Source organism: Grammomys surdaster, unplaced genomic scaffold (genome assembly GCF_004785775.1).
Source record: "Grammomys surdaster isolate TR1022 unplaced genomic scaffold, NIH_TR_1.0 234, whole genome shotgun sequence".
Classification (NCBI taxonomy): domain Eukaryota; kingdom Metazoa; phylum Chordata; class Mammalia; order Rodentia; family Muridae; genus Grammomys; species Grammomys surdaster.
Genome location: NW_021604679.1, coordinates 1,529,456 through 1,551,120, shown reverse-complemented (window position 1 = coordinate 1,551,120; position 21,665 = coordinate 1,529,456). Strand labels below are relative to the sequence as shown.

The window sequence follows — 21,665 nt, the reverse complement described above, 5'->3', positions numbered from 1 at the left end:
TCTCTCTCTCTCTCTCTCTCTCTCTCTCTCTCTCTCTCTCTCTCTCTCTTTCTCTCTCTCTCTCTCTCCACACACACACACCTTGCTCTGGCCAGAGGCCAGGCTCATTCAAGCTGTCCCTCACAAGTGTGCACAACATTCATATTGCCTGGTGACGCCAGCTGTACAATGGGAGTGCTTAGCCTAGAATGAGGGTTTGAGATGCAGTCTTCAAAATCAAGAGAGAAACTTTCATTTTAGCCGTTCCCTATTGAAATATTTTGATGTTATACTTTCACAGACAGACATCTAAAAGACCAAAAACATAACTGACAAATAGGTAGAGGGACAGCTGTGTCTGTAACATTGTCCTAAGTGGAGGGAAGAAAACACTGTTCTCTGGTACCGTCATCTGTCATCTGGGCTGAGCACTGAGAACCAGACATATATAAGGAGGAAACTAAACTGTACAGATTTCAATGGGCATAAAGAATTTTTCTTTTCTCTCTTTCCATTCTTCTCTAAGCTTCTCATTTTTATGAAAAATCCAATCCAATTATAATATTTCAGTCTTAAATCCATTTTTAAAGAACTGAAAATAAACTATTTTATCAAATTGTACACATATTTACTTTTATACTTATGCATGAACACACACATCAAAAGCTAATCTTGTAAAAGTATTCAGACTGATGACTCTTTAATCAAAGGGCTTTGAGAGCAAATCTTCATCTCCTACTGGTTTTACTGTCACAATAGTCTGACAACTCTTATGAACTACACTTTATGTAACATGAGAATAAAAAAAATGTGTATTCATTGTTGAGTCATGGTAAGATTAGGTGAATGGGTTAATATAGTCACTAAAAAAACCTTCTACTACAGTGAATATTTATATTTGTCAAATGACTTGTTAATTATTTTTATGTCATCACTGTTATTAAAATAGCCAATATACCATGAAGCAAGCATATTGTTTAAATCTAGATAGGCTGGCCATGACATTGTTTGTTATAAGAATAGAGTAAAGGATGGGATTTTATAATTTATGACAGCATGGACTGCCAGGTATAGAAATAACACATGGTCCCATTCATATACAGAAGTTTTAAAAAGTGACCTCATAAAAGGACAGGGATATTGATTATCAGACTATGGGAAGAGAAATGAGGCTGACTGACAAAGTCACAAGCAGATGGAAAGAGAGTGTTTTGTTACACGATGAGGTGATTATAATTAATGGTGATGTGTTTCTCATTTCAAAATAAGCAGACAAGAGGTTTGTAAGCGTTCTTCTCACAATACAAGGTAGCTGTATGAGGTGATGTGTATGCTAGTTACTCTTATTTGATAACTACATGATTTGTATGTGAATCAAACTATTACATTTCATAAATATGTCTCCATGTATATAAGGAATAGCCAACTAGTATGGACATGTTAACTTCTCAATAGTCAGTTTGGGGAAGATACACTTTTGTTTGTTAGCATACTTGCCTTTTGAGTCAAATTACCAGGTCCAAAAAGTGCAATCCCCAATATGGAGTGCCATTCACAGGCAGTGGACCTGAAATTTAGCATCCAGAATTAGCTGAATGGGGAAGAAGAGGAAGGCATAGATGGTGTGATAGAGAATGAATAGAAAATAAGAGGAAACTATGATGCTCTGTTTTAAGAAAGTATAGCATCAGGGAGGATGTTAGAGACATGTTCAAATGCTTACAGCGCTGTCAAGAGGAAGAGGGACATGGTGTTCCATGCTGCTTTAAGAAGAAAATCCTACCCTTTTAGCTGACATCAGTGTTTTCAAAACATGCTCTGGACATCCATGATGTCCCACAGAGCCTCTGTAGAATCTCTAAGTTAGAAATAAAGATTATTGAGTAGTAAATGTAGTATTATTTTTTGTGACAATACCAGAAAACAATTTTGTCTCCCTCATTCTCTCTCTTGTAAACACTTTCCAGAAATGATAACCCATCTCAAGTTGCTGCAAGCTGTATACAAAGGCAAGTGACAGACCCTAGCACTCCTCTAAGTAGATGTTAAAAAGAACTTGTAAGAAGGCCAGGCATGGAGGTTCATATCTTTAATCAAAGCATGTAGGGGGCAGAGGCAGGCTGATCTTTGAGTCTGAAGCCAGCCTGGTCTACCTTGTGAGCTCCATGGCAGACAGGCTACACAGGGAAAACCCCAAAGCAAACAAGAAGAGACTTGTAAGAAATGCAAAATTATTTCTCCTGAATTTTTTTTCTTGTTTGTGATTTTTATTAGCACATATTGATTTTATTATTGTGATTATTAAGGTAATTTTCATCTTTATTATGAAAGTATGTACAATGCATATGGAAACTGGATCATTCATAATTGTGTTTGAGGATGAAACTATTTTGAAGACTGTTCAAGAAATCCTGCTGTTTGTTTAAACAGTTGGAGAATCCTCAAGTTTAGCAATAGTGTAAGATTTTGAATTTCAAATTTCAGTTCATTTAAGAAGTTCATTTGTAACTGGACCTTTTAAAATGGCTTCCAGAAGAGACTGAAACCGTGAGGATGGATGGAAGGTTTACAAACCATGACCCTTAGAAGCCTTAGGCTGGCCTCTAAAGTGACTTTCAACTCCATCTTGAAAGGAAAAAAAAAAATTGGGGGGAAGGGTGGAGTGGAGTTTACCAAATGTGTTGTTCTCAAAGACTGGTGTGAAAGTTAGCGACTAGGCATGTGGTTAGAGGTGGAAGTTTGAGGGTAGAGAGGCAGGTGCAGAGCCCTAGTACAGCTACAAGCAGTAGATTCAAGATGGACGATTTTGATGCTCCAGGGCAAAAATCATCTAGATTTTACAGTGGGCTACCCACTTAGGAAGGAGCACGGAGAGGAGATTACCCTTACGAGTTTCTCTGAGCATCCCAGAAACTTTAAGCTAAGATAAAGTTTTTCCTCCTAACGCTGCCTAGTCCTGTTGGGGTTAGATGTCTTAGGGTGGGGTGGTACACAAGGGGGGCTCCCATTTATCTGAGAAGAAGGGGAGTAGATAATGGAGGAAGGATTTATAAGGGCAGAACTGGGAGGAGAGGAGGGAGCAGGGGGTTGCAATTACAATGCAAAGTGATTAAAAAACTCTTTAGGAAAAAAAAAAGAGATCCCTCCTAAAAGGAAAGAACACAAGCCCAAGCTTCCTAAGGCCTTGTGACCCTTGGTCATTATCATGGGACTGTCGTACCTGGTCCTCAGATGCATAATTTTTTACACAACTTCAAACAAAAATTTGACCATAACATGTAATATGTGCACAGAAAAGGAAATGCAAATGGTAATTACGATACATGATTTAAAACTAGCTCTGCAGCTGGAGAAACAGTTCAAACCAGTGCATGTGTTTAGCAAGCATGAGCTCATGCAACAGCACCTCAAAGAGGAAACATACAAAACACAACGGGATTCAACAAAAGTTCAAGTTAAACGACAAGCAAAATAATTTATTAAACAAATAGTGATTGTTTTTAACCTATGAAAGCAACGTGTTTGTGATGACCCAATTGAATGTGACCGCCAATTCGAGTTTGTGCAGCAAGTACTGAGGGTAACAGTCTTTTAAAAGCCATTTGCCACCATAGATGAAGAATGGTCTTTTTTCTAGTCTTTCACACAATTTTTCCAGGTCTAGAACTCTGGCTTAGAAATTGGACACACACACAGAAGAGCAAACACAGGTATACACACACACATACACACACACACACACTTACTACTTCATAGAGTTTAAAATTAATTAAACCATTCATTAAGTATTATCAATAGTTGAACTGTTTCTGTCTAATTGTGAAAGAAATGCTACCATCCACATTAAAGTAGTATACAAGACAGCCCAGTGTTGTGGGAAAGCTAAGGGCATCTGTGTCCATTCAGGAAGAGCACTGAGCTGTAAGACATAGCTACTGAGCAGTGAAACTGTGACTGGGAAAAACCCTAAGGGCCAGATCTCATCAAGAATGGATGTCTACAGATTTCTGTTATTTCCATCTCAGTGGTAATTAAGAAAAAATATAAGCAACAAGATTTCTCGTAATATTTCATAACTTCTGCTTCTGGACTCAGAATCCAGAAGCAACAAGGGAGTATAAAATAAAAACACTATTTATTGAAATTATAAATGATTTTATACACACACACACACATCATCATCATCATCATCATCATCATCTCAGGTATGTGTGTGATTTTCAAGCAGTATTTACAAAAAATTTACTTTTAGTTAAATGGGAGTGGTTGATTAACAAAGATATGTGGGAGATTTTCACTGCGCTAGTTAAGCTATATGTTTCAGATTAGAACATAAACTTTATGGAAAACAGTAAGTCAAAGCACTTAACCTGGACATGAATACACACATACACAATCTAAGTAAACAGTCTTATTTCACTCCAAGTTGGACTTTACACATCCTAGAAACATAAACAACAGAACTTCCATTTTAAGCAAAATCGACTTTGTCCTCTTTTCTGATTTCAACTCCTTGTCTAATGTTCTTTTCTGTTGTTCTGAGATGCATGTCCACTCCCTTTAATGAGTCTTAGTCACAGGATATGGTGCCTTGGTTTTGATGTCCATTTGGAAGACTGTGAACAATGTCTGAGTTCTCAACTCCCACTTCATAGAAACTAAACTTCCCTTATGCACCCACTCCCTAACCCTCCTCCATGACGTGACTCTCTTGCAAAACACAAAGTCAGTTGATTTCCTTGGGGAAGGTGGAGCAATGCATGAGAAGATAGCCCTGTACTGTGTAACTAAGTTCTGCAGACTGGATCTTTGGTCTGGCACTGATCACTACTTGAGCATCTAATTTGCCTCAGTAGCCCCCCGAGCAGGTGGCTGTCTCTGTACTAGGTCCTCATCTTCTAACAACAGGTATCAGGACCAGGAAAAGGCAAGGGTAGAAAGAAAAGCTACAATATCTTTTAATTTAAAAACTGAAGATAACAGATCCCTACTTCACCCATTTGCAAAGAGTAGAAACACATCTCCAACGCTTAGTGTTTCCTTTCTCAAAAAACATTATCTGAAATCATGATCAACATGGCTTCAGGAGTCTCGTTTAAAGGAGGACACAACCTAATGCATGTCTAGGACTTGGACTCTCTGAAACAACAAGCAAACTGTCTTTAGAACACATAGCTGTGGATATATATATATATATATATATATATATATATATATAATCATTTACCACTTGACATGAACACATATCAATACTGATTTTGTAATCCCTTTTTCACTTTTTAAATAGTCCATATAGCATTGCAACTGACAACATTTCTTACCTGTAAATGTTTTTGAACACTTGGGGGTTTTATAAATGAGAATACTGTCCCCTTTGAAGACTGTGTACAGTATCCAACAAACTTCATAGAAATGTGTCATTTAAAAATTGTAATACCCACGGAGGACATTCCATTCCCTCCTAGCCTGTTGTATTTTGAATCAAAAAAACTTAGTTTGGCTACATCTCTGCAGTATAAACTTGGTGAAAGTAAAAGAGAATTAGGTCATACAAGACAAAAGACTCCTACACTGAATGAACTGAATTGGTTTAATAGATTCAGTTCCTAACAGGTTTTTCTTAGACAAACTTTCTTAGATATTTGTGCATTGCATCATAACTTTAACTCATAACTTTAACCTAGAAATAATAAGCATTTAAATTTTGGTTTTAGTATTTATTTTTTATAAAAATATAATGTTAATTTTACCAAAATACTACTGTTATTCACACATTCGTGTGAACATTGTGAGACTTTCCAGCCCAGGCATATCATTTAACTCTCTGATACCAGGGAAGCATGGTTGAAATGAGGTAAGAGGACATTAAAATATCTTTAGAGAGGGGGCTATGAGACTGAAAAACAATGCTGTACTTTATCAACTCAAGCTACATTTATAAAGTCTCACCAACATGTCAACCTCACCATGAGATAAACAAGGACAGTAACAGACATGCCAAAGTAGATTGGGTGGAGATCATGAGGCCTCAACTCTACACAAGGAACTACAGGCAACTAAGGAATCCTGAGACCAGAAGAAGTAGTCTTCCTCAGAGAAGAGCATACCAATAGGTTTTGCAATACCAAACAGTCAGCCCAGAAAACATACATACAAGTAACATTACACAGACCGAGAAGGATTTATTTAGGAATTTATAGCTATATATACATATATGCATGTAATACCAATTCACCTAAAAAAGGATGCCAGGAATTTGAATGAGAACAAGGACAGATATGTGGGATGGAGGAAGGTGATGTGAATTTTTACCATCTCAAAATTAAAAGAAATAATTTTAAGAAGGTTAGCAAACTGGAACAGTTACAAACCACCACACAACAAGTTAAAACAGAAAAAGGTGTCTCTATGTGTTTTCACAAAACCAAAACATGCACTGGAAATCTGTACTAATTTATAGTATATTATATACCCCCTTATATTTCTTTTATTTATTATAAATTAAGAAAATAAATAATTAATAATAAAAAATTAACTATGACTTGACTGTTGGAATCCAGTCACCAAATTTATTTGAACAGAGAAGAGTAAACCATTTTCTTGTTATTTTGTTTTACATAAAAAGAATTTTAATCTGATCCATGTGTCACCATTATTGTGAACTTCTGGATATTTTAACAATGTTTCAATGAGCCTTAAATCAATTAACACAGTAAAGAAAAACATCTGGAGCCCTAATGTTTTTGTAAGGGTAGCTCTCAATATTTTTTTTAAGAAATTAGAAATGTACTTAATTTGAAAAGCCACTGAAAATGCCACAGTTGATTGTGTGTTATAATGGTAGATATCAAACCCTGGCCACTTTCTTAACAAGTGTAAAGCACATATATCTGTAAGAGAGGATCATTAGAAAAGCCAGGGGATGGAGTGCCCATTCACATCAGAGCCAGGTGGTCAGAACACAAGATGGTGGCCTGGAGCAAAAGCAAATTCTGGTGTCAGATAGCCCTAAAAACGTGAGTGAGTGAGGAAATTTAGAGAGGAGAGAGATTTTTTATTTTAATGAAGTATGTCTTACCTTTGTTTAAAAATTATTAAACTTTTTGTTTCAACTTAATATAAGGGCTAAAGTAATGCTTAAATTAAAGAGAAACCCATGTACAAGTTTTTTTTCCAGTTTTTTGGTCTGGGGGTCTTGTTTTTTATTTTGCCACAAATACATCTATGTAAACATTTTCTTTTAAATTATACAATTGCTCTCCAGTTAGATGACACATCTATGGGAAGTTTCTTTCTTATAAACACTGACTAAACAGATAACTGGCGTTAACTTTGCACAAAACTGTATTTTAAGAGTTTCATTTAATTTCTCATAACTGTTGTTCTTTAACAAATATAAATGACGTTAAAATAGATTAATTTCAAAATAGAAATCTGCATTAAAATGGCTGTTTGTTTCATTTTTCTATATTTCGATTTAAAGAATAACACTATTGCTCTTTTTAAGTTAATTAATTAATTTATTCACTTTAGCTCCCCCTCCTCCCAATACCCCCTCATGCAAGTCATGCCAAATTCCACTTTCTTTTCTTTTGATTAGGGGAAGCCCCCCTTTGGATGCTAACCACCGCATACATCCTCCCTACCCTTCCACTTCCAGAGACCCCCCCGCATGACTCCCAACACACACCAAGTTGCTGCTGGATTGGGTTCATCCTCTCCCACTGAGACCAGACAAGGGGAGCAGGATCAACAGGCTACATGCTCAGCGATAACCCTCACTCCAGCTGTTGAGGGATCCGCTTGAAGACCTAGCTGCTCACCTGCTATATATACTCAGGGTGCCGAGGTCCAATGCCAAGATTTCAACTTATGCCACAACTCTTGAGGAAGCAAATGGAAGTTGTGTATATTATTAATGGCAGAATTCTGAGCTCCTTTATAAATTTCCGAACACTTAAGTACTGTACCATCCTTGTATTGTACCATTCATTGCTCTTATGAAATACTTTCACACTGATTTTCTGTAGTCACCCAAATTTAAAAGTATAAATGTTAAAACTGATGCTAAGAGAATGTATTGTGTCAAATGAATAAGAAAAGGGATATGCATTTGAGTATACATATATATCTTTTCTCTTATAAATTGGCTGAGACGCATGGGAAGATATGTATAATTAAATTGACATGAATCGAAAGTATCTTCCATTTTACAGCCCTCCCGGAAACAGAATGTGACAAAACTGGCACACATCTTAGACTTGACAACTCAAACTATTTTTATGATCTTGCTCCCCATCTTTGAAGTCCTCGTCATGCTGGATCCGACTTACTTCACTTCCAGAGCTTTGAGGTTCTGCTGGTCTTTGATCTCTCACTGCCCAGCCTCCATATTGGTTTTTCCATGTTTCCTAGCTGCCCTCACAAACCACTGTCTATGCTCAGAAAGGGGAAAATCTGCCGTTTCAAAGGCTTTGGTGATTTCCTCTTCTACGTCAACCTGTAAGTATCTTTCATCTTAGCCACTAAGAGACACCCCTCCCGTTCTCTCCCAAGCCTCCGGATGGTCTGTCTGGTGGGTTCCATCTGTGCTAGGATTGCCACCCAGCAAGGGCCAGTCACAGCTGTTGACATTTAAAAAGATTGCTTTCCTCTATCATTTCAACAGAATGGTATCTCTGCCTCACACTTTTATCCCTGGAACAAAAATTAATGCTTATACATGTAATTAAGCTAACCCTTTTGAGAACAGATGACTTACATTTCCAAAGTGTATACATACTTTATGATTATGCAATGTAAGTTTCTCTACATTGTAACAATTATGCATTTTTTTTTGGTAAACGGTTGGCACAGACTACATACATGTGTAATGATCTATACTCAAACACTACAATATTTGTCTTTCCCCATCCCTCTTCTATTTGCTGTCCTGATAATTCTTTCAAATAGGGCTTAGGCAGATGTGCTGGGTTGCTTCTTTACGGCTGTATGAATACTAGATATAGGCAAGAAGAGAAAACTCCATTCCTTTTTTCTCCAGCATCATTTCATGGTTCTCACTACAGACATCACAGAAAAATGTCAAAGCATTTAGTGTCTGTTTTCAACTAAAAAAAAAAAAAATGTGCAAAAAAGAGGAAAGAAACCACAATAAACAAAATAAGTGCCAAAAAACATCTAGATCATTCTTTCTTTAAGTTTAAATATGTGGCTTCTCTTACTGAAATTAATAGCCAAGGGCCTTAGAAACTTAGCTCAGTCAGTAATAGAATACTTACCAGCATAAGAACCCAGGTTGGATGCCCAGCAATGACAGACTGCAAATGTACATGGAGCAATTTGTAGAGAACCAGCCACACAGACACCCAGTGCTACTTCCCTTTCTTATTTATGCATCCTCAATTTTAGTATATAATATTAGAACAAGGAAAATTAAATATAGCTTTTTCCTTTTAGAATATTCCCTTGGTACATTACCTACATATCTGGAACCATCAATAGGAGAATCACTTATATTAAAGGCAATGAAGTAGCCCAGTAGAATATTGAGATGTTAAAAGGACTCTTCTTTTCCTCACAAAGCTATCTTTTATTAATTAACCAGTGAGGACAAAGTAAGATGTACTAAAAGAAAAATTCTAAGCAAACAAAACAAAAGAAATAAAACGAAATTTCTAGCATGCCTGAAGTCAAAATGGTACATATATTACTTTAGCCACCTGTTAAAGGATTTATTCTAATGAGCATGATTTGTAATTATCAAGGGTATTAGTTTCCACCTAACACCTGCCAACTTGATAACCAATTAGCTTTCAAAATTTTCTAAAATTTGGTTTAGAAACAACCTTTTGGAACAATAACAGCAACAGTCTAACAACAAAACTCCAAGCCACCTGAGTGTTGAGTACATGGTATTTTTTTTAATCATTTTTGTTGGAATGATTGAAGGCAACATACACACTACAGAGAGAATCACAATCACTCATCTGTTTCACCTTTCAAGAAATGGTAGGATTTTGGATTTTTAGGTGCACTTAAGTGATATATCATTCACTGCACACGGCAAGTGTGCTAAGTCTTTCACACTCATGTGAGACGAATACATCTGTGTCTCCTCACATGCTGTCTCATCTCCCCATCACTTCTCTTCAGGATCATTTTCAATGATGCTCATGTACCTTCCATGAAGCCACTGTTCTTAATTCTATGTTAGTGCCTACTCTCCTACCCCCATTCCCCCAATCATCTATTCTTCCTGTGCTAGGATTGATTTACATTCAACCCAGTTTCTTTACAGTATCTATGGTAGTGTATTAAACACAGAAATGAGATTAGATGGTCCTCATTTTATAGATTCCAAATGGCATCTTCTCACTATAATTATAGAGAAATCTATTTTTTGTTTTGTTTGTTTTGTTTGTTCTCTTTCCTTTTGAGACAGAGTCTTACTATATAGCCCTGGCTGTCCTGGTACTCACGGTAAACACCAGACTCTGCCCGCCTCTGCCTTCTGAGTGCTTATATTAAAGGCATGAGCCACGTACCCACTTACAGTGAATTCTAGACTTGTCTCCTGCTCATCTTCCTGCTCACCATGCCACCACATTTGACCTTTCTATGCCTTAAGCACATTACTTTGCTTTAACCACAGGACCTTTGCCCTTGCTAAACTCTCAACACATCATATACTTCTTCATGGCAGTCAACACATAGCTCAATGACTGGTCCTCTGGAACATCCTTCTTGATGCCTCCACTCAAAGAAACATACACTCATGAATCTGCCCTTTCCCCATATTATACTGTTTAATTTTTCTCCATAGAACTTACTAATATGTGAGTATTCTCAATCACTTCTTCTTGATCACATATGAGCACCTTTTTTTCATGGAAGCAGAATACCTCTTTTTCTATAGAACAATTTCCAACACAGGAAGGACTCTGCAGGCAACTGATTCAGTGAATAGATTATCTCATTTATGCTTCCTGTTATTATCTCCAGTTCACATCTGAAGAAATTGAGATTCTAATGAGTAATTTCCACAGTATTTCTGGACAACAGACCCAAAGAGGAATCTCAGTAATATTTTAAGATTGATTCATCATTACATGACTGAATCTGACATTACTAACATCTACTCTGTGTTACCATGCTCAGGTCCCAAACTCTGTCTCACTTGTTTATCTACTATTCATGTCTGTGTCACTCTATTGCACAATCAATACTCTGAACTGATTAGCCTGGGCATTACTAAATATTCTTTTAGCCATTATGTGTTTTGATCATATCTAAAGGACTCATAATAAAATTCAGAGCATAGAAACCCAAGTCATTGGAAAGTAGACTTATTCATTTATAAGGCATAAGTTAACACCTACATTAGAAGTTAGAAGAGTCAAAATTTGTGACTTGAACTTTTCTGATTGGACATCCATATTTATTGTATTAAGTCTTCAGTAAGTACATTGCTAGAGTGGAAATGTGGGCAGTGCCACTGTGGGATGCATCTGCTATGCTCTGGGCTGACTGTGGAAAGATGTGCTGATGCCTGTACTTCCTGGAGCAAGATGAGAGCATTGTGTGTTCTCTATGTTCAAAGTACATAGCAAAGGTCAAATTACTTCCCTTGCACTTCAAAACAAAAAAAGAATTAGACACTTGAGTGAATGATTCAATGCCTTTCATTTTGTGTAATATCAAGCAAGTTTAATTGGGGGAAATCCTTTATTTTCCTCATATAACCCACCTTAAGACAGATACCATCCTGTGCTTCCTCAACCTCCTAAATTCTCAACATATTACTTTTGTATCACTTGGGAGGCATTGGCATTTGTGGCACAAAGATACTAATCAAAGATGGCTTTATAAATATACCAAAAAAAAGATACAGATAAATAAAGGATAAAATAGGAGCCTTTCCCTGACTCAGCCTTAATTTGTGACTAGCTGTTGACTTTGGAACATTACTCTGGAATTCACATTAAGTCAGGTGTGTGGTAATATAGACAGAGGTTTAGTTTAAGACTTTTCTCCATATGTTTTCTTCTCAGAAGAAATCAAAAAACAAGTGAAGCAAATTACAGTGATTTCCCAGATCCTTGTAGTGTCTACCACTTTTTTCCTATTAAATATCTAACCATCTTTGATGTCAAAAGTATCCCCTCTCCAGGAAAAAGACATCGGGATGGGTATGGCCCTCATGCCTCACTGGACGACAGGGGGACCGGAGCCATTACAAGATCCCCTTCAAGTACTGGAGGTCAGGCCTCTATCCCCGCCTTCGAAAGATTAGAATCGCCACAGCCCTTCTATACTTAGAGAAGGAAGGAGATATCAGGGGCAGCCCTGATTACACACTGAAGGCCTAAAACCAGCCATAGGCCTAAAATCAGCAATAGGCCTGTCATACATGTATACTAACACCAAGTCTTGGGTCTCTGTGAAAAAAACATTGAAACATATGGCTATAAGCTATTGTAAACAGGCAGTTTTTGTGGAAATTTACCAGACAGAGTAGTCACAGACCTTGTAAATAGGTAGCCTTGGCAGACAATACCAACTTAGATAAGGATAAGTGAGTCATAGGCAGGGTCATAGTGACCTGTCCCCTGAACTTTCACCCAGCCGATACCTGGTTCTGAAAGATATCTGTATTCCCCCTGAACACTCACACTCCAGTGTCATCCCCTTCCCCACATCCTGCCTTTCTGTGTTTATAACCCCCGTGTGAATGAATTACGATTTGAGAAAAAAATAAATAAATTATTAAAAAAATACCTAACCATCTGCACAGTTCATTGGAAGTTCTAAACATCTTCCACAGAAATGTCTACAGAAAAAAATAAAAAGTAAAAATATAGTAGTACTGGTGTCCTGAAAAAATAGATGTCAATTTTGTTTATTTGTTTGTTTATTTATTTGTTTTTTGAGTATTGTGTCTTAAAGAGTGAATATATACATAGTAAAATACATTAGTATTTTGAAGAGGAACTTTTGAGTCTGGGGTGGAAAGCTAGAAAGACTTAAAAGACTTAAAATCTCCTCTTAGCCAGCATATTGAAGATCACAGACTTTATGTGGATCAATGAAAGGCATGGAATTCCTGGATGCTATGTGAAGAAATCACTTTCCAAATATTTGTTCATCAGATTCACAAAATAAATGAGTAAACGGATTTAGTTGACATGGTTAAGTGAGATACTGAAGGATATTTTAGGTCTCGAGTGCCAATAATCTACAACTTCTCTTTGGGAAACCTCATCTAGATTCTACTCTTCATGTCTTTATTTCTTTCTGCAGTTTTCAATTTGTCTAAAACAATATTGGTTTATTAGGAAAAAATCTTAGGAAAGATTTTATACATAACCTCCAATCAAAAAAAGGAGAATCATAATTCCATTGTCTACATTTTCTTTTATTTCCTTATATTCCTACCATGTTGAAAATTTCCCTCTAAGTACTTTGCATAAGCAACAATAATAAAAAGACAGGATTCAAATTATTCATATGAATTGGCAAGTGCTTTATACACACAGGGCAGGGTCCCATTCACAGTCCACCTACCCCTTCACAAGGCAAACATTGGGGAGCAGCTGACACTGATAAATAAGAAAGCATCCAGTGATAGATATGGGGTTCTGTGGGTACAGAGAGAAAATGGTAGAAATCAAGACAGAGGGGTAGGAGAGAAGGAAAGCCTGGAAGGAGAAGCGCTCTGAGAGACCTCCCTTTGAGACAGAATGCTCATAGCACAGAATGTAGTGGGGAGGTGAAGCAGCTCTAGGGATTTGACTGTTGAGCTAAATTTTGAAAAGCAGTTATAATTTGCTCACTGGGGGAAAATAAATACACACAGATGAAAAGGAAGCATGGCCAACTGTTGAGAGGCAGGAAAATGGTCTTAGAAAAGTCCAACTTACACCAATAGCATGGCTACAGATAAAGCCACAGATCAGTAGAGGAAGTCAAGCTTCGTAACAACCACAATGCTAATTGCTTTCATTTTTACAAAACGCAAGGAGCCACAGTGGGAAGCGTTGATACTTCCCACCCATCATTTTATACTAGCTCTGTGTTCTTCAGTCATTGTTCCCCTGAAAAATTAGAAGCAAAGCTAAGGTGCATAAGCTAATCAGAATACTATGCAAATGCGTGGTCATTGATCAAACTAATTCTACTGGACTCCAGTCTTTAAAATGACGTTCCCATTGGCTACCTAAGAAATAATTAAAATTCTTTCTTTAAAAAAAAAAATCTCAAGATGAATCTGACTGAAGAAGCTCTCACCTCACAGTATGGCCAAAAACTAAAACCAGATGCTTCAGAATGCTCACACTGCCCCCAGACAAGCTTGAGAAAATATGAAAAATTGTATTGTCTTGTAATGCATGCTTACTGAAACTCAACAATAAAATTTGAAAACTTACAGCGGTTTAATCAACCTATAGGAAGTGTTTCTTGCTTTAAAAAACTAAAATATTTTTAAAGTATATTTATTGCTTGTTTAGCAAAATTATGCTTAGGAAAAAAAGGCCACCAAGCAACATTCCCAGAGGTACAAGCTGCAACTGGCACAATTTGAACCAAATAAAATTGATCTAGGAATATAAAGATACAGTCAATTGTAAAGTTTAAATGAAAGTTATGCTGTTGAATACTGATTCAGGAAAATACAACAGGAGATATTTATTATTGTAGACATAGACAGACTATAAAAAATGCCCTGGGAATTAAATTGACCTAGTGAGAATTTCCTCTACAGTTTAAAGAAAACTCTAATGTGTTGGCATTATCTAAAGGAATATTTATTTTATATTAAAAAATCAAGTTAAAACATCTGTATTACTGAGATTATATGGTCTAAATATGTTCTGCTTCTTTGAAAGCAACTGAATGGGAAGTGGGTCAAAGAGATGTGCACTGTGATTTCAATGGATATAACTGACAAATTCAGAAAATATTGCATAGTTTTCAAGTTATTTTAATGAATAGTATCTTTTTAATGCTTATATGACACTTCATACACAAGAAAAGTGTCCAAAAATGAAAATCTGCATAGTTAGATTTTCAAAATATTTCCCTCTCCAAGTGTAATGGCATCTCCCAATGTGGAATGGCTTCTGTTTCGTACCTTCTTAAGCTCAGTATTTCTCTGATCAGAAGATAAGTTATTATAGGTTTTTCTCTGTGTGTGGACACTTAAGATACAACGAACCTATTCTATCACCATAACTCTGATGGCATTTCTTGGCACAATTTTTATTTAAGTAAGAGTCACTAAACTGCTTAAATAGGAAGAAAAACTGTTAATTATTGTAGAGAACTGTCTGTATCAATGACCTCCTCTATGCTGACCAACTAATCCATGTGAGGTAAGGAATGAGTTACTCTCAGCTCTTGCCTTCTGTCTAGTGGAGAAAGATCACTGATTTAAGGACTGATGGGATGGATATTTTTTTTTTTTTGCAGTTGCTACATTTTTATATGGGGAATAGTTATTTTTCCTATATGAATGCTAATCATTTTACATGAATATCATTGCCTTTTAATTATAATTTTTATCATGACTATGCTACACATAAGATCAGTTTAGTTAGCAAATTATCTTTTTACTTTAGATTTTTGCTTTTCATTTTAGGAAGAACAGGAAATAAATGTTTTACACATATTATAGAACTAAGTGCCAGAAAACACAATCCCATCTGTTTGAGTTTGCGTCTGAAATAAAAACTTAAGTAAAAAATATTGAAAATCTTGTTTATTATCTTTCACAAAGAAATCAGTTGACAGAATTCTGATTAGACACGGAAGATTCTTATTTTTTTTATCACACATCAGCTTTATATACATTTGTTGTAGTCCTTGATAAGAGGGGAGGAGACATATTATTTCGATGTAATCTTTGTCTTTTTTGTGTGGTGCCAAAACATGTAATTTTCTGCTTCTAATTGTCATCTCTAAGGGTTTAATGATAGATAGAAATAGAAGTAAGCCAGCAACATATAAGTGGAATGTATTCAAGTCTTTCAATAATAATTAGATGTTTTAAAATCTACATATTAGCTAAGGCTATGTACACAAAACTCAGTAACCAGTATAATTTTTATTTTTTATATTTGGATATTATATATTAATAGATATCATATGATGTTGCTAAGTGAATAATCTGAAATGCTTAATTTTTTATTTTGTCTCATCTCTAAAAACCTCTATCTATGTGTGAGCAGAAGCCATTCTTAATCCTTCACTGACAGGCGACCTCTCTGGGGTTGGGAATCTAGTACGGAAAAAGATACATAACTTAAGCCTGGGCAGAAATGGAGTCTATCACAGTTTCTTTCTGTATAAATAATTTAATAGTATGATGACTAGAAAGAATACTGTGTACGGTGATGGAAAATCTTCCACCCACCTTTGAAGGGAGCCTAAGACCAGCAACTGAGCTTCCAAACCAGTGCTTGCAAGGTCTGCGCTACGCTTCCCTTTGTCTTCCTGACTCCCCCGCCCCCAGCATCTGTATCTGAGCTCCCCACCAAGACATTAGCAAGAGCCCTTCAAGGAAGAATTAAGGAAAATATTCTCAAGCCATGAATTTTTAAGAAGTTAGGAATATCAATCTTTCCTCCCCAAATGAGATAGGTATAAAAGAGATAAATAACAAAAAATAAACAAACTGTAAACAGTAATTAAAAATAAATTTACATAAATTTATCTGTCTCTGCTCTCCCAATCTGCCTTTTGATAGTTTTTGTTTACTCATTTTCTCTTTCTGGCCTCGGAGCTTCCCCCTTCCCATCCTCCTCCTCCTCTCCTTTCTCTCATCTCCTCCCCTGTTCCTCCTCTATTGCCATCACCATTATCTACAGTTTCATGAAGGAGTTCCACTAGATACCCATAAAACACCGGAACTCAGGTTTAAAATCAGATACATTATTTCAGAAAGACACAATAAATTTTCTGCTTCCATGTGGAGGACAGGGAGTAAAACTACACGTTCATTTATTTTCATCTTCATCTTCATCACCATCACCATCACCATCATCATCACCAACAGCAGCATCATCATCATCACCACAGTAATTGAAATAATTCTTGACAGATTCCAGGGAAAGGTGGTAGAAAATGTCAAAGAGGGAGACAGGATTTTTGTGGAGAACCTTAGAGACCTGGGGGATGTAGGAGGACTGGATGTTGAAACCACATCTCACTTGTTCTCTTTGAATCAGTCATGGAGAAAAGGAAAAAAAAAGAAAGAAGAAAAGAGAAGTGAAGGGGAAGGGAGTGGGGGATGGAGGGAGGGGAAGGGAAGGGAAGGCCGTTCAAGAAGGGGAGTGTGAGAAGAGACAAGGAGGAGAGGGAAGTCAGACCAGCACTGCTGTTTGCCTTTGTGTACAGTGAATACATGCTGGCCTTTTAAAATGAAGATTGTAGCTGATGAGGAAATCTCAGGAGTGCCCACCCCCCACCCAGCCATTTTAATCCTTTCAGTTATATAAAGAAAGAATGAGACTCAAACTGTCACAGTGCTGCAGACAGAAGATAATGAGGCCTAGAACTGGGCTGATCTCAACAGAGATACGGGAGCAGTTTTTTGGTTTTGGTTTTCTTTGTTTAGCTGTCTGTGGAGCATGTGCACATAGGAAAGGGGCTTTCCAGTTTCTGAAGGATTAGGATGGAGGTGGGAAGAGCAAGAACACAGAGAGGAATCAATCTAGACCAAAGGGAAATGAGCCTTGCAAAGGGCATGTGTTCACAGACCCTCAGGAGTGAACAGGGGAGCGTGTGTGTGGAGATCCAGTAGACACGGACGTACCAGATGACCATAATGTGTAAACCAAGCACTACATATATGTGTCATGTCTGCAAATCTGCATGTAGGTATGCATGTGCACATGAACAATGCAGAAACGAGCGCATGCTGCACTCACTGCCTGTCACTGTTGGTAAGACACCAAATTGAATGGAGAAGGCAGCTGCCTGCACTTCACCTGTGTTCAGAGTGTCGGGCAAGATGAAGGGACCCCTCATTTCTAACTAGCCTTTGCTTTCCTCTAACAAAGTACTTTTCAAATTCTAGCAATGACAAAGGTCACAGAAAACATGTTCGCTGTTTAAAAAAAAAAATCAAGTAGTAACACCTCACCCTCACAGCCTATCTCTCCTGATATTTTTAGAACATAATAGGAGTGCTTGTCAAATTTGACAAATAATTTATATCAAAATTTTACGATGTGCAAGGCCAAGTACATATTTGTGACTTGAGATTATTTTCATGGTGATGGAAACATTAAGAATTGTGCTCAGGAAAGGAGTTCTCGCTGTTAAGACTTAGAACCTAGCTCACTGCACTCTGTTCAGGGCCCAACGAAAGACATTTTCAGCCATTAGGTGGTGGGGATGGTGGATAGGCCTAATGTTAAACTTTACTAGAGGTAGAAAATCTGAACTCTTGCCTGTGCTCTCCATTCTCTCATGGTGCCCTAGAATTACTAGTTGTAACTTTTAAACAAGCATTCATAGTCCAACTGTCCCGGCAAAGAGGCATAAAACAGCAAGATCAGAGACATCCTATAAATCGAGAATACAGCAACACAGTTGCCCAGGAAGACCTTAAATTTGACTTTGGTCCCATGTGGATTTCATAAGCTAGATAAAATGCTGGAGTGGTGTGTACTTTCCATGGATGTGTCGTTAATGTTTTACTGTACTTCTTTATTTTCCTAAACAATATAGCAAAAAGTTGCTCCCCAAAAGTGTATTTCCTGTAGATACCACATTAATTTATCACATGAAAATAAAATGTAGGATCTGAGTCATGTGTTGCTTAATGAAGTACATAATTTAAAGCCTTAATAAGTTCTCAACACTAAATAAAAATGTGTCCTGAAATGCTAAACACCATTTTCAAATACAGGTGATTATGTGTGTGTTTCCAACAGTAAGTACACATTAAGGAAAACTATCAGCGTCCTGTAGAAAAATGTTTACCCTCAGTATTATGGGAGCAATGATATATGATTGATAAATGAGGGGTCCCTCCATCTAAACTTGGTCTTTATGAAACCATTCTATCTGTCAGCAATTTATCACCTATCCATTATCTACATATTTATTAATAATCTATCTATATTTTAGAATTAAGTATTTAGGAAAGTTGATCTAAAGATTTCTAGAACTTATTATAAACATTGTTATGATGAATTCAAAGATGCTTCTTGTACAAAAAAAAATATCAATAGCCTGATTTATAATTCAGGAGTGACTTGCTCTATGACCTGAGGGTACCTCAATGTTCTTTCACACCCATTTTTAAAAAAATCAGGAACTTGCCCAGGTGGGGGGGACTTAGAGGGGAAATGTGCCAATGTATGATAAAATACGTATGTACAACCTTCAATTCTTTGCCATAATTCTCTTTACATTATAACAAAAATCATAGAGGGCTGATGACATGGGAAGTAGGTTGTGCATTATGACAAGATTCTGTGGCTATATGTATTGTTTAAAATCATCTGTATGCCGGAAACCCCATCCAAGCAAGTTCACAACTTACCTAAGTGGATTTTTTAAAAATCCATCTTTCCAATTAAAAAGCAAAATAAACTTATTGTGATAATATCAGTAAACTAGTAGCTGAGACTGCACTTCTTTTCCAGGCCCACAGATGATGCAAAGTATACATTAGCCATTTTAGTACCCAGTGTTTCTTGGGAAATAAACATCAGAAAAACTAAAATTGAGTTCTGATAAGCTTAATTATTTTCTCTATTTAAAAGTATCTTAGATTAAACACTATAAGGAGAAATGCCATCTATTACTTGATAACCAACCAGACCCATGACTCAAACTGAAACTACTCAAGAAATATTTATTGACCAGACCAGAAGTGTGAGAAGGCCTTGAACTTCAGTAAGCAGTACCTGCCTGGTCACCCTATCCTGATGGACACAGCATTTGTGTGAATTTTACAGATTGTAACCCTTCTACCTTTTCAAGGATGTGCTATGTACCCATCACCCAGGAAAGGCGGTGGCTCTACTAGAATTTCCACGGCAGAACTTGTAAGAACCGTTATCACAGAAATAAAATAATTAATTCAAAACATTCTGTGGGAGAACAATGGACAATTTTTTTTAAAGGACCTAATGCACTTTTCAGTTTTTCTGTAGCCGAGCATTCAAAACCCTATTTTAATAATCATTAACATTTGAGGAAACAAGCCCTCATCTGAAGAGACTGACTTACACACAACCAAAGCTGTCTCATGATTTTAAACCCTTCATATTTTGATCAAAAGCAGTAAACACCGACTTAGTTAACAATTCCTCTTAACTGTGGCAGATGCGGGTCCAGATCAATTGCTTTAGGAACATCCCTCAACGGTTTGCAAACAGAGAAAGAAGCAACTTCCCTATTAAACTGTGATCTTCCCTGGAAATTTTTATGTATTTTTAACAGAAACAGTGTATGCTGCTCTCCGGTAGGCCTTGTTTCTCTGAGCTACAGCAAGCTTGAACATGGAGTAGCAGATCTTACTTTCAATATCCATCCCAGGCAACTTTTTAAAACATCCATTTCAGACTAGCCTTTGCCGCAAAATAAACAAAATACAAGGAAGTAAAAAAATAAATATAGATGTGCTTACCTGAGACAAAGACTTCTGTGACCAGAAAGGCAAAGCCAAAGACCAGAAGCTTGGGCCACAAATACATGGTCATATCTAGAGATCAGCTGTGCCCCTAAGAAATAGGGTCTCCCTGGAAGGCAAAACAATGGTTATCTCTCTCGAAGTTTGTCTCTGTAAAGCTAAGTCAAAACTAAAAGAAATGAAGGCATACTTTGCACCCTGTCTTATCAGATGGGGAGCAAGTTTCCTTCTCTGCTACCCTAAGAACAAACCACTTGCTAGCTACATGCACTGGCAAATGGTGATGTCAGATTCGGTTTTACTAACTTCTCCAAAAATACTGTAAAGGGTCCTCTTTGCAGGAAGTTAAAAAAAAGAAAAAAAAAAAGTCTTTCAAAGTCAGTGCAATGGCTTCTTACTTCCTTAATTCAAGTAATTACGCTGTTAGCAGTTCGTCTCAATTTTCCTCCAAAGGAAAACAGTCTTAAGCTACATAAATATTGCCTCCTTTTTAATATCCTTTTGAGAAAGCTTTATTCAAAAATGATACATCCCTCCCAAGTCATCAATAATTTTCTTACCCAAGATATGACAAAACAGATTCCGCATGTGTATAACAACATAGGGGTTGGCAAGATAACACAGTGACTAAGCTGGTACGAGGCTCTGAAGTCCGTTGAAGATGACCAAGTGACCCAAACCAACTGTCTTTCTGCTTATGTCTGCCAGCTCCTGTTATTTACCATAAGGAGCTCAGACTCAAATGATATGCCTGTTTCTCAGTTATGTGGCTTTCCTATGCAAAACTACCTTCACTGGCTCTTTAAAGAGCCTGCCAATTTGTTTTTTCAGGGCTGCTGCTGGTGGTTTCATTTAGTTTTATGTAGGTATCTCCATGAGCAGTGGAGTGAGAATCTCCTTTGTGCCTCAGTGAATCCTGCTTCCAGACAAGAGTGCCTCTACATTTGGTATTACTCTGTGCTATCTACCAATGGAAAAAGAGCAATGAAAACCAAGCTGAATATGAGAATTAGACTTTCCCATGGTGAGCTCCCTA

At 37.0% G+C, this 21,665-nt stretch overlaps 1 protein-coding gene across 6 annotated transcripts in view; it reads right to left on the bottom strand.

Moving 5' to 3' along the window:
• Positions 1-21,336, bottom strand: part of Ptprc (protein tyrosine phosphatase receptor type C) — a 104,715-nt gene extending 83,379 nt beyond the window's left edge. For 5 of the 6 annotated variants that reach the window (XM_028773774.1, XM_028773776.1, XM_028773777.1 and 2 more), the window contains exons 1-2: positions 20,820-20,937; positions 20,627-20,738 (exon numbers count right to left, since the gene is read on the bottom strand). In XM_028773774.1, the coding sequence (XP_028629607.1) occupies positions 20,627-20,699 (73 nt within the window). In that variant the 5' untranslated portion in view covers positions 20,700-20,738; positions 20,820-20,937. Of the gene's footprint in view, positions 1-20,626; positions 20,739-20,819; positions 20,938-21,189 lie in introns of those variants that run through there. The other variant, XM_028773775.1, reaches the window with a different exon arrangement.
• Positions 21,337-21,665: the final 329 nt, after the last annotated feature.